We start from the raw sequence: 13,094 nt of genomic DNA on the forward strand, positions 1-13,094 counted from the left end.
CGTTTTGCCGTTTGTTAACTTCTCGGAACTTCTCGAGGACTGAACGGGGCTGAGGAGCGAGCCCAAGGGGGCCAGCTCTGGGTCTGGCTTTCCTTTATCTGAGCACAGCTCCTGAGTTCGGATAAAAGCATAGCTGGGTGGGGGCTGGGGCCAGTGCCACTGTCCTGGGGCTGCCTGGTCCCCAGCACCCTCACAGCAGACCTGCTCCCCTCTCCCTGAGGTAGCCAGAACAGGTAGCTTTCACATTGGGGTGTGTTACGTATAACCTACGTAAACACGGCCCCCACGCCTAGATGCTTGCTAACATTAACTCCCAGTGAGTGAGGAAGCCTTAGTTTGGAGGGAAAGGCACTAACTTAGGTGTCAGAGATTCAGTGTAGCCGCAGCTCCATGATTTGTTACCCCTGTGACATCCAGCACGGCCCTACACGCTGCGGCTACATCTGTGCAACGGGCGACCAGGCCCGGGGCCTGTCCCTCCGGCAGCGCCCGCAGTACACAGAGCAGGTTTTGGTCACCTTGGTCACTGAGGCCGTCATGGGAGACAGAGCACGGAGGGGGCTGCTGCCTTCTTCCATGCCACTAAAAATCAGGATCTGGGGTTTTCAGGCGTGTGTTGAGAACACAAACTCGAACATGCATTCATGTGAAAGACATAACATTTCTCCCGACGTAAGTCAACTAAAGGAAATCCCTCCTAGGAAGCAGGATGGAGCACCACCATGCTGGCAGCGCGTGGGCCGACTGTTGAGCTGCTAACTGAAAGACTGGCATTTAAAGCCATCAGCCACGCCGTGGGAGAAAGAGGTGGTGGTCTGCTTCAGGAAAGATTCACAGTCTCAGAAACCTTGTGGGGCAGTTCAACCCTGCCCCGTACGATCGCTATGTGTTTGAGCAGACTCCACAGTATTGACTTTGGTTTGGGGAGCTTTCAGAAGTTCCGAGCTAGATCACAGCTGTCTGTGGGCAAAGGCCTTCGCATCCCAGCTTAGCCCCCCCCTCCCACCAGGCAGCTGAAGAGGAAGCACTTTCGGGCAGCAGTTAAATTTGGAGCGCTACAATTTGAAAGAAGAGTTAAACTGAGAGGCAGCCTAAGAAAGATAGAAAAAGTATGTGGATTCACCAAACAGGTCCTTTGTGTTAAAAGAACTGTTCAGTGAATGCAAACCCTTTCTCTGATCTAACTATTTTAAATACATAGGAGATTTGTACACGAAGGAAGGATGGGTTTTCCATTTCTGACAAAAGAAATGAGCAGTGCGGGAGCATTTCGGTAGGAATCACTAACATCCACGAATGGCTACAGTGGCCATCAAAGCGCCTTGAAAACGCTCCTTCCATTCAAGTTTCTGAAAGAGACTCTAAGACAAAGAACCTCTGCCCAACAATGACAATGGGGTTAATCTCCCCACAGCCTCTCCAAAGGAGCCCGGGTGGCACAGTGACTAAGCACTCGGCTGAGAACCAAAGGGTCGGCAGTTCAAACCCACCGGCCGCTCCATGCAGACGGTGTGTCTGCCTCCGTAAAGATGAGCACCTTGGAAACACTGGGGGGCAGTTCTGCCCAGACCGGTAGGGTTGCTACCAGTTGATTCAACTCGAAGGCAGTGGGTCTGGGCTTTGGTTTGGTTTCTGTCCTCCCCTCCTCCGACCCCTTCCGGTTTGTCTGTACTTCCCTCCCTACCTGTGAGATTCCGGGAGAGGCCACCTTGCGCAAGCTCAGTCATAACGAAGAAAGCCGTTAGGTCACAGACCCCAGCGCACTTTCAACCCTTAGCTTCGCGTGGGAACGTGCCTTGGAGAAAGACACTGCTCAGGAAGCCCGCTGCCACAAAGCAATCTCAGGGGATCTATCTTCTAACTGGCTGGCATCTGGAAAGAATCAAAAAGCCACCTCTGTGTTTTGTTGATCAGTAACCTGCCAGGCAGCAGGAAGACAAGGCTGAGTGTGCTGCACAGGATAAGGTATAAGGGACTGAAGGGACATTACCTCCAATGACGCCGCAATCTACCGCCTTTGAGTACAGAGTTCCCACTTGAGAAACAAACTTCCCACAGCCACCAGAGCCCGGCAGCCAACAGCTGTCTAGAACCCTTTACCCTGGCAGGAGCCTGAGCCAAAGCCGAGGAAATAAAGGAAGACATTAGGGCACTTTATCTCAGGTCCCAGCAGAGCGGCTGCTTGCGTGCTGCCATTGTCCACTCTAATAGCTTCATCAGACAAATCCTCAGGAGGAAAGTAGTCATCTGAGAACGGTTCCAAGAAAACCCTGACTTCGGCAAGGTTGTTTGCGACTCCCACTGGGCAGAGTGGCGCAGGCACTACAATTAGCATGTGCATTCAGGCAGTGCCACTTTCCCATGTTCTACAGCCTTGAAGGCTAATTCCTTCATTGAAATGCCAATGAGGCATGAAACCAGCAGGGAGCTGTGGAGCAGGACCAGGTCGGGTCACGTGGGGGGCTGCGGGCAGTAAGCGCACGGCAGTGGGGGCCGGCAATGGCGGGGTTCACGTCAGCAGTGGCTGAAGACTGGAGCATAGGGCTCACAGACACCTCACTGGCCCTACCCCAACAGTCTATTTTAGAGACCAAAAAAAAGTCTACAGATAGTGCTGGGCCTAAAATCCCCATAGAATTTTAAAAGGAATGAGGCACCGAAGACATGCCCACAGAGGCTCAGAAGGCACTGTGACGGGGCATGTTTGCAGTGGAAAGGCCAAGGGAAGCACCCAGACAGGCACACCGCAATGTACCCTACAAAGCCGTCTTTCTTGAGTCTCCTAGGTTAAATGCTTAAAGCAAAAACATATTAAAAGCAAGAGAGACTTTTTATCTCCTTTGGTGTGCACGTCTGTGAATTTGAAAACATACACAGGTCTGTCCACCTACCGCCAAAATCAAAGTGTCAAACCGTGCCACCAGAACATTCCTCTGTGCTGTCCCTTTATGTGCCCAGCCTCCCTGGCCCTGACCCTGCCAACCATGGCCGGCTGTCCAGATGCACCCTAAGTAGTGGGAGTGTGCAGTACATGGCGTTGGAGACTGGCTCCTTTCACGCAATATCACGCCTTTGTTGTTGCAGTGTACATCGGGTGACCGTGTACATCAGTGGTTGAGCAGTGGTACCAGCCCATCTTAAGAATGTATAGCAGTTTGTTTCTCCATTCATCTGCTAAGGAACATCTAGGTTTTCCCCAATTTTGACCATCGTGAATAACAAAGCTAAATCCAAACCCACTTCCAGCAAGTTGATTCTGACTCAGTGACTCTCTACGTCAGAGCAGAAAAACTAATCTGTAGGGTTCCCCAGGATGTATATCTTCCTTGTAAAAAGTCCAAGAAAAATTCCACATCTTTCTCCTGTGGGATGGCTACTGGGTTTGAACCACCAACCAGGGCTCCTCAATCAAATAGAAAGGCTATATAAATTCATGTTTTTTGGAGGAAGGATGAGCTTTCACTTCTATAAAGTGAATATCCATAAGTGGTATTGTGGAATCATGCTAACCAAAGAAAGTCCAAACTCAATGCCATCGAGTTGGTGCCGACTCATAGCGACCCTGTAAGACAGGGTAGAACTGCCCCTGTGGGTTTCTGAGACGCTAACACTTGATGAGACCTGGCAGTTAGCAGCCCGACTTAATGTAACCACTATGCCACCAGGGCTCCTGTAGTCATGCTAAGTATGGTGTTTAACTTTATAAGAGACATGTCAAATGTTTTCCAGCAGGGCTGTACAACTTTCTAATTTCGCCAGCAATGTCCCAGCCATCCTACATCCTTGTCAGTACCTGGCATTGTCACTATTTTAGATTTTAGTTACAGTGATGTGTGTGTAGTGGTATCTCACTGCACACGGTTTTAACCTGCATTCACCTAATGGCTAGAATGTTGAGTATTTTTTCATAGACTTACCATCTTGGTATTCTTTTATGGTAAAGGGTCCATTCATGTTCTTTTGCCCATTTTTTAATTGAGCTATGTTCTTACTTTTGAGTTCTTTGCATATCCTTGACACAAGTCCTCTGTTGGATATCTGATTTACAAATGTGTTCTCCTAGTCTGTGCCTTGGTTGAATCTATTAGCAGCATCTTCTACAGAGCCAAGGTGTTCAAGTGTGATGAAGCCCCATCCCTCAGTTTTTCTCCTTCATGACCTTACTCTTGGGGTCATGCTGCAGAATTCTTTGCTTAGCCTCAAGTCGGTACGATTGTGTAGGTTTTCTATGAAACATGTTAGAGTTTCATGTGTTACTCTTAGATCTATGTTCTATTTTGAGTTGTTTTTTGTATTTAGCATGATGTTTAGATCTACGTTAGTTATTTTGCATATGGAGACACAATGACTCCAGCACTATTTGTTCAAATAGCTACCCTTTTCCCCCTATTGATTTTCTTTAGCATCTTTGTCAAAAATCAAATGGCCATATTTCTGAACTTTTTAGTCTGTTTTTATTCATTGATCTATATGTCTAACCACATTATTTTGATAGCTTTATTCTAATGTCATAAAATTGAGTAATGTGGGCCCTCCCACATTGTCCTTTTCTCCAAAATTGTTTTAGCTTTTCAGTTCCTTACCATTCCATGTAAGTTTAGAATTATAGTTTGTGTGTGTGTGTGTGTGTGTGTGTGTGTATAAACCCTCTCACTATCACCAAGTCGAGTCTGACTCATAGCGACCCAATAACACCGGGTAGAACTGCCCCTGTGTGTTTCGAGACTCTAACTCTTTATGGGAGTAGAAAGCCTCTTCTTTGCCCTGAAGCAGCTGGTGGTTTTTAACGGCTGACTTTGTGGTTAGCAACCCACCTTATTAACTACACCCCCGGGGTTTGAATAAGGAAGACTTAACAAAGAATTGATACATCTGAATAAAGGTGCTGGCAAAAAGTACTACGAGTACCATGGACAGTCAAAAGAACAAACAAATCAGTCGTGGAAAGGTGAGGCTTTGTCTCCGTACAGTGGACGTGGTATCAGGAGACTACTCCCTAGAGAAGGGCATCATGCCTGGTAATGCAGAAAGGGCAGCAAGAAAGAGGAGGACCCTCGACGAGATGGAGTGATCCAGTGATTGCAGCAAAGGGCTCCAGCCTCTGACGGCAGAGGTGGCGCAGGACCCATCGGTGTTTGGCTCTGTTGTGCATGGGGTCGCTATGAGTTGGAACGGATTTGGCAGCACCTGACAACAGTGCAGGTATAAAACCTCCTGCAGAGATTTTGATTGACGTTAGATTAAATCTATCAATAACTTGGGAGAACTGGTTTCTTACCAGGCTGAGTCTTTCAATCTATGAACTCGGTACCTCTTTCCATTTATTTTGGTCTACTTGCATGAGACTGAGGTGAACTGGGATTTTCTTTGTCTGTTCTGTTGGGGGAGAGAGCAGGAGTGTCTTACAACAGCTGGTTTTCATTAGCACAAAAGTTTTCTTCAGCCACCAAGAGGGCATCTGACTTCCTACAAACCTGGCTTGCCTGGGTGACTGTGTGTGCACGGATTCCTAAGTGATTCTCTCTGGGTTGAGGTGGGTCTTTTGTGGCCACCAACTCAAGCCTATTCCCACCTGCTCTTTTGCAGAAAAGGGCTCTAGTTTTTGCCCTGGGCCCGGTGTGTATTCTCATCTGTGCTCCCCGACACCTGCTGCTGCTGGATTCTCCTGTGTTTATGCCCAGGCGGCTCCTACACAAGCACAGGTACCTCTGGAATACCGGCATCCGTTTCCAAGTTCTGCTGACAAGAGTGTCGGCGTTTTTGTCTGGGTTTCCTTTGTTGGGTGGGTGTGATGTGTCCAAGAAAAGACAGGGGAAATACTGAGTTCACAAAGCCACATTCACACCAGTTCCTGCCTTTTGGTGGAGGGGAGAAATGCCTGGGAGAGATGGAGCTCATTGGTAAATGCAGAAGGCATAGTCAAGACGTGAACGGGAGGGCGGACAAAAGAAACCAGGGTCTTCAAGAAGAATGTTCTGATCTGACCCCATTCTTCGTCACCCTAGTTCTAATGGGCGACAAACAGGCTGCCTCTCTGTAACTGTGTTGTGGCCTGAGATGAAGCACGGGCTACAAGCAGCCGCCAGAGGTAGAATCCCTCCCAGACTCCCCCATGGAGTTGCTCCAGGGACTGGAGGGAACAGGCAATGGCAACGCAGACGCAGCCATATTCAGCTCTAGGCACCAGCAGTATTAAGCAGCCAGAAATGCCCCCACACAAAACACTGATCAGATCAAACCAAACTCACTGCCCTCGAGTACATTCTGACTCAGTGACCCTTCAAGGACAGTGTAGAACTGCCCACGTGGTTTTCCAAGACTGTTAACTCTTTACGGGAAGAGAAAGCCTTATCTTTTTCCCATGGAGCGGCTGGTGATTTTGAACTGCTAACCTCATAGCTAGCAGCCCAATGTGTAACACAGGCCCCCAGGGCTCTTAAGACAATGACAGAATGGTCACTTAATTCCCTTCTTTAAGTCGGCTAGGATGAGATCCTGTGACTTATACACTTGCGATTTACATGGACTACATAGTGCCTCCTCTTTTCATAAACACATTTAATATGAAATGCTGAAATATACAAACAATATTCAACAGTTGGGTTTTGATGATCCAGATGGCAGTTCCCGATCCCAAACTACCTAGTAGCCATCCTTAATATATCAAAAAGATTCTGCTGCTTTGACTTTTCAGGAATCTGAACTCTGGATGCCCACGCCTCAGCCTCCTGGGCAGGTCATTGAACTAAGCACAGATTTTGTGGCTGGCAGAGATGGCCAAATCTCCAAGCTGCTGCAAGCAAGCGTTTTACTCACCTGATTGTGTATCCAGAGGGCAGGAGGGTGGTGCGTGTATTTCACTGCCAGTTCTAGGGTTCTCTCTTGTTCTAGCATCCTGGGACTGGAGCATATTGAGAACCCACCAACCACAGAGACGCCCGGGATAAAGAAATCAACCCTAAAAGGCAAGGCGAAGCAACGATTCTTGCTGAAACAATGTTTAAAATGGGCACCGAGAAATACAAAATTGACAAACTTTTAATTAGGCTGAATAAAGAAACAAAGGTGAAAGACTAAACTACTAAAGTCAGGAATGAAAGGGTGGACATCTCTACCAACTTTACCACCAAAAGATTTGAAGGGGATTCTACAACTGTATCAACTACAGTAGACAACTTAAGTAAAACAGAGTCATTCCTAGAAAAATATAAACTAAAAACAAATAGCATGTAAAAGGATTGAATTGGCAATTTTAAAACTTCCCATCTAGGAAAGTACAGGCCTACATGAGTTCACTGGAGGTTTCTACCAAACATTTCAGAAATTTACACAATGACATCACACACTCTTCCAAAACACGGAAGCAGAAGCACCACTCCCAACTCCTCCTGTGAGGCAGTGATCCTGACACCCCAACCAAAGACGCGGCAAGAAAAGAAAACTACCGGCCACCAGTTCTTTCTAATATAGACACACACATCTCAGGAACGCAAGGTTGGCTTCACATCTAACAATCAATCGATATCAATACCAGGTGAATCGGATGAAGACCACATGCTCCTCTCAATTAGTACAGAAAATGCATGGACAGAATTTGGCAGTAAGACACAGACACTTCCTGAATCTGACAAAAGCCATCTGAGAAACCCTCCCAGCTGACGTCAAACATAACCATAAAAGAGCAAGAGCTTTCCTCCAAGAATGCCTGCTTTTGCCACCTCTCTGTGACGACGCACTAGAGGCTCCAGCCAGCGCAATTAGGCAAAAAGAAATAAAAGGGACCCGTGCTGGAAAAGAAGTAAAGATTCAAAGTGACATAATCTTTGTCGTTGCTGTTAGGTGCTCTCTGGTGGGTTCCTCTGATTCTCACCAACCCTACGCACATCAGAAAGACACACCTGGCTGGTTCTTTAGCTCCTCACCATTATGATGCTTGAGCCCACGGTTGAAACCGCTGTGTCCACCCACCTCATTGAGGCGCTTCCTCTCTCGCGCTTTCTGTTTTACCAAGCATGATGTCCTTCTCCAGGGACTAGATCCTCCTGATAATTGGTCACTTCTAAGGAGCATTCTGGCTGTGCTTCTTCCAAGACAGATCTCTGTAAAGCTTTGCACATGTCATACAATACTTTGTCATGTTGAGCCGTCCCCTGAAATGTTCTGTTCGGCTTTTACTTCGTATCTTTGGGTCACTGTACCTTCACTACATTCAGAGCATGTTTCGGAGAGTCTTGCGACATCACTTTGGTCTGTTTTCCTTCTTGTCTTCTTCGTGATCTTTAATTCCTCAGGTCTGATGCCCTTGGTGTCATCCAGACTCATCTGGATTTTGGTCATTAGAGTTCAATGTGTCAGATCTATTCCTGAGATGGTTCTGGAGTCAAGTGGGACAGACTCCAGATCATATTTTGGCTCTTGTGGACTTGTTTTCATTTTCTTCCGCTGCAACTTGAACTACAGGTTTATATAAGCATTTGAATCAATTGAATGGTTCATATGAATCAATTGAACCATATAAGCATCAACTGGATATAAGCAATTAATGGTCTGCTCCACCGCCATATACGGTTCCACAATTGCTTTTTTTGTCTAATGATTTTGAGCTTCTCCACTGTCCTTCGGTCTTCCCTATTCATTGAAAAGCTCTCACATGCAAATGAGGAGACTGAAACTATCATGGTTTAGGCCAGGCTCACCTTAGTCTTCAGAGTAACATTTTTGTTTTTTAATGTTTTACCAGAGATCTTTTGCAGCAATGCAATATATGGCTTGATTTCCTAATTACTGCTTCCATGGGCCTTGACTGGGGATCCAAGCAAAATGAAGTCCTTGACTTTCCTGCCAATTATCATGTAGCTGCTTATTGGCACAAAAGCCAAAAAAACAACTTACTGCCATCAAGTCAATTCTGACTCATGGCGACCCTGTAAGACAGGGTAGAACTGCCCCTGTGAGTGTCCGAGGCTGTCACTCTTATGGGAATAGAGAGCTTTGTCTTTCTCCTGAAGAGCTAGCTGGGGGTTTGAATTACCTTGCTCTTAGAAGCCCAACATATAACCATGATGCCACCAGGGCTCTTTCTTATTGGAACAGTTGTAAATAATTTTATCTTCTTTATGCTAAAGTACAATTTATCTTAAAGGCTATAGCCTTTGATCTTCACCAGTAAGTAATTCAAATTCCCTTCGCTTTCAGAAAAAGCAAGGTGTGTCATCTGTATAGTATAGGCTGTAAATGAGTCTTTTCCAATCCTGATAGCATGTTCTTCATAAAGAACAGCTTCTCAGATTATCTGCACAGGGTACAACCCTGACAGACACCTTTTCTGATTTGAAGCCATTCAGCATCCCCTTGTTTTGTTTGAATGACTGCCCCTGGGTCTAGTTACAGGTTCCATGTGAGTACCATGAAATGTTCTGGAATCCTGTTCTTTGCAATGTTATACATGGTGTTAGCCTGGGTTGACTAGAGAAACAAATTCACTGACACTCATGTGTATAAGAGCTTTATATTAAAGAGAAATTGTATATTGAGAAAACATCCCAGCCCAATCCAGATCAAGTACCTAAGCCTGATGTTAGCCCATATGTCTGATACTAGTTCATAAATTCCTCTTTACACTCACGCAGCCATGCAATAATACCAAATGCAGGAAGATCACAGGCCAGTGGGTAGAAAGTCTTGTGGATCCAGTGGTGATAGAAGCATCTCTGTGCTGGTGTGGATCTCCACGTGGCTCTTCCAGTTCTAGGGCTCTGGCTCCATCAGCGTAGCTCCATGTGTCTTATCAAAAGGAATGTCTCGCAGGGAGACGAAGCAGAGATAGAGTGTGTCTGTCCTCCAGTGAGCTATTTATCTCCATTGTGCCTCCATATGAGGTCATTAACAGGCTAGACCCCATCCCTGCCTCAAGTTGACAGTAGATGATGTAACTGCCACACACACAGTTATAGTCCACAGAATCAAATGACTTGCATAGTCAATTAAATACAAGTAAGCATCTTACTGATATTCTCTGCTTTCAGCCAAGATTCATCTGATATCAGCAATGAGTTCCCTGGTGCCACATTTTCTTCTGGATCCAGTTTGGATTTCTAGCACTTCCGGATCTTACACAGTTGCAGCCATTTCGGAATTATCAGTAAAATTTTACTGGCATGAGATATTGATACTGCTCAGTAGTTTCTGTATCCTGTTGGATCATCTTTCTTCAGGATGGGCACAAATATGGATCCCAGCTGATTGACCAGATAAGCATGTCCCAAATTTCTTAGCACAGATGGCTTAATGCTTCTGTCAGTACAATTAGTTTTGCCTCCTTTGCTATCTCCTAAAATGGTTGGATATCAGCTAATTATTTTTGGTACAACGACACTGTATACTCCTTCCATATGTTGCTTTGTCATCCATCATTTAATACTTAGCTCATGGAATCCTTCAATACTGCACCTTAAGGTTTGATTGATATTTTTTCCATTTTCTCCAGGCCCTTTTATTTTTCTAACTCCGGGTTCTCTGCACAGTTTAATATACTCCTTTATCTTCTCGTGCCACGCTTGGAGATCTGTCCAGCTCCGGACGCAGTCATTTCTGCAACCACCTTCACGAGCGCGGTTCAGACTCTGTGACGTCCATTTTGGCCTGGCCTGTCTTCGTAATGACCTTCAGCATTTTCATGGGCGCTGGGCTTGATGCTAGTCCAGACCCATCAGTTTTCGATACGTCCAATCTATTTATGAGCGTCTCTAAATGCAGATGGGATATAAGAAAGGTGATAGTCTGGCTCTCCTGGACTTGTTTTAAATTTCTTCAGCTTCAATCTGAACTTGCAGATGAAAAAATGATGGTCTGTTCCAGCGCTGGCCAATGGCCTTGTTCCGATGATACTGAGCTTCTCTATTGTCTCCACACTGCAGTCTCTTTGGTCCCTGTGTATTCCACTGGGCAACGCCCATGTGTACAACCGTCACTTATGTTGTTGAAATAAAATCCCAATAAGCAGTTACGTCACTTTGCCAAATGCTCTCATGCCATCTCTGGTGGTGTTTCTATCTCTCAGGCATATTTTCCAAATAGCAATGTTTCTTTTCTCCCCCAACTGTTGCATTTCAAGCGCCAGTAGTTTAAATGCATCTTTTGAGTGCGTGTTTGATCAATATCAGACTGCAGAAATTGGTAAACATCTTCAATTTTCTCACACCTGGCACTAGTAGTCAGTGTATAAATTTGAATGATGGTCAAATTAACTGATTTTCCTTGTAGGCGTATGGATGTTATCACACACATTGTACTTCAAGATAGATTTTGAAATATTCTTTTTGACCATGAATGGAATGCCGTTCCTCTTCAATTTGTTTTTCCCAGCATAGTAAGCCAGATGATTGTCTGATTCAAAATGGCCAATACCAGTCTATTCTACTCACTAATGTGTAAGATATGTATCTTCAAGCATTCTATTTCATTTCTGACAGCTTCAAATTTTCCTACATTCATACTTCCTACATTCTACATTCCGATTATTAATGGAGGCTTACCGATAGGTCTTCTCATTTTGAGTCATGCCACATCAGCAAATGAAAGGCCCCAAAGCTTTCCTCCATCCCCGCCATCAAAGTCAGCTCTTCCCAGCTGTATTTTGAGTGCTTTCCAACCTCAGGGGCTCACTGCCATCTCAGCTAATGCTCCGCGGCTATTTATAAGGTTTCCACGTGAAGAAGCAGATTGTCAGGTGCTCCTTCCCTGTTAGTGTTAGCCTGGAAGCCCCACTGAAACCTGTCCACCACAGGTGATCCTGCTGTTACTTGAAATACTAGTGGCACAGCTGCCAGCCTCACAGCAACACGGAAGCCGCCCCGGTATGAGAAACTGACAGATGTGCGGTGGTTAAGTGTGAAGTTAAAAAGACAGCTGCGAAAGGGCATATATTGGATGATTCTATTTATATGAAATATCAAGAAGAGGCAAGTCTATAAAGACAAAGCTAGACCAGTAGTTGTCTAACGGTGGGAAGGGTGAAAGTGGGGGATGATAAAAATGTTCCAAAATTTGGTTGCACTGAACTGCACACCATGAATGAGTCCATTTGATGACATATGCATTACATGCCAATAGCGCTGTCTGAGAAAGAAGTGCAAATCAAGGGTGAAGAGGGGTAACAGATACTCTCTCATGCACTGGCTGTGCCAAACCAAATAGGCTGGTGTGGCTTTCCTGGGTCTAGCGTCTCACTGTTTTTCTTTTCTCCCAAACACACTTGTATAGTGCAGAACTTCTACTTTCACGTTTTCATTCAGTCTGTCCCTCAAAAGCCTTCTTATTAGGGATTTTCAGAATTGCAACACATTTAGTCACTTATCAAGGAAAAAAAAGCAAAACTCTTGGGTCACCAGAGTTTCTCATCCCCGTCTGTAGGGAACTCAGCATCCCGTGAAGATGTGTCAGCCATCAACAAGTAGGAAGGGGCATTCCCTCACTTCTTGGAGTATCCACAGCCTTGCGTGCGAAGAGCAAGAGGTTTTCTACTGGTTGGGTCCTCACTCTTAAGAGATGTTCTCTTCTGATCTATATGGTCCTAAAAATCTACTTGATATTTCTTAGATTGTTAAAAAAGCAAAACGCCAGTTATGGATAGGAACATGCTCCAGAAAAGGTCCCTAGCCTATTTTTTATTATTTCCAATAGTCTTTTCCACAAATACTTTAATTTCCCTTTAATTTTAGACAAGATATGTATTTTAAAATGGACCATAGTTAACCTTCTTGAACAAGGTTGCTCTCCAGTAAGAGAAGGGGTTCACAGCAATGTGGCCCTTCCTAAGAAATCAGTGACTGGAGATGAGCTATAGTTCTGCATCTTTGCCTGAACTCTAGCACCCTCTGCTGATAAGTGCTGACAAAGACCATTCACTCAGGTAGGTGACTGCATTGCTTCTTCACCAAGGAAAAAGCTATCTTCAGGGAAAAAAAAAAGGATTCCTTTATTAAATGATACAGCAGAATTCAAGTGACAAACCCTCTCTGGATTAATTTGGGGAAATGTGTATAATACATATTTGATACACTTCCAAGCCGGAATTAAGCGTCAATACATATGAT

General features: G+C 45.2%; 1 protein-coding gene across 1 annotated transcript in view; it reads right to left on the reverse strand.

Annotated features, from left to right (window-relative positions):
- Window positions 1-13,094, reverse strand: part of OXNAD1 (oxidoreductase NAD binding domain containing 1) — a 49,714-nt gene that overhangs the window by 4,460 nt on the left and 32,160 nt on the right. The window contains exon 7 of the mRNA XM_030887632.2: window positions 6,817-6,958. Within this exon, the coding sequence (XP_030743492.2) occupies window positions 6,817-6,958 (142 nt within the window). The remainder of the gene's footprint in view (window positions 1-6,816; window positions 6,959-13,094) is intronic.

The sequence above is a fragment of the Echinops telfairi genome, unplaced genomic scaffold (genome assembly GCF_000313985.2).
Source record: "Echinops telfairi isolate 266 unplaced genomic scaffold, ASM31398v2 ScPeMD7_7420;HRSCAF=8458, whole genome shotgun sequence".
Taxonomy (NCBI): Eukaryota; Metazoa; Chordata; class Mammalia; order Afrosoricida; family Tenrecidae; genus Echinops; species Echinops telfairi.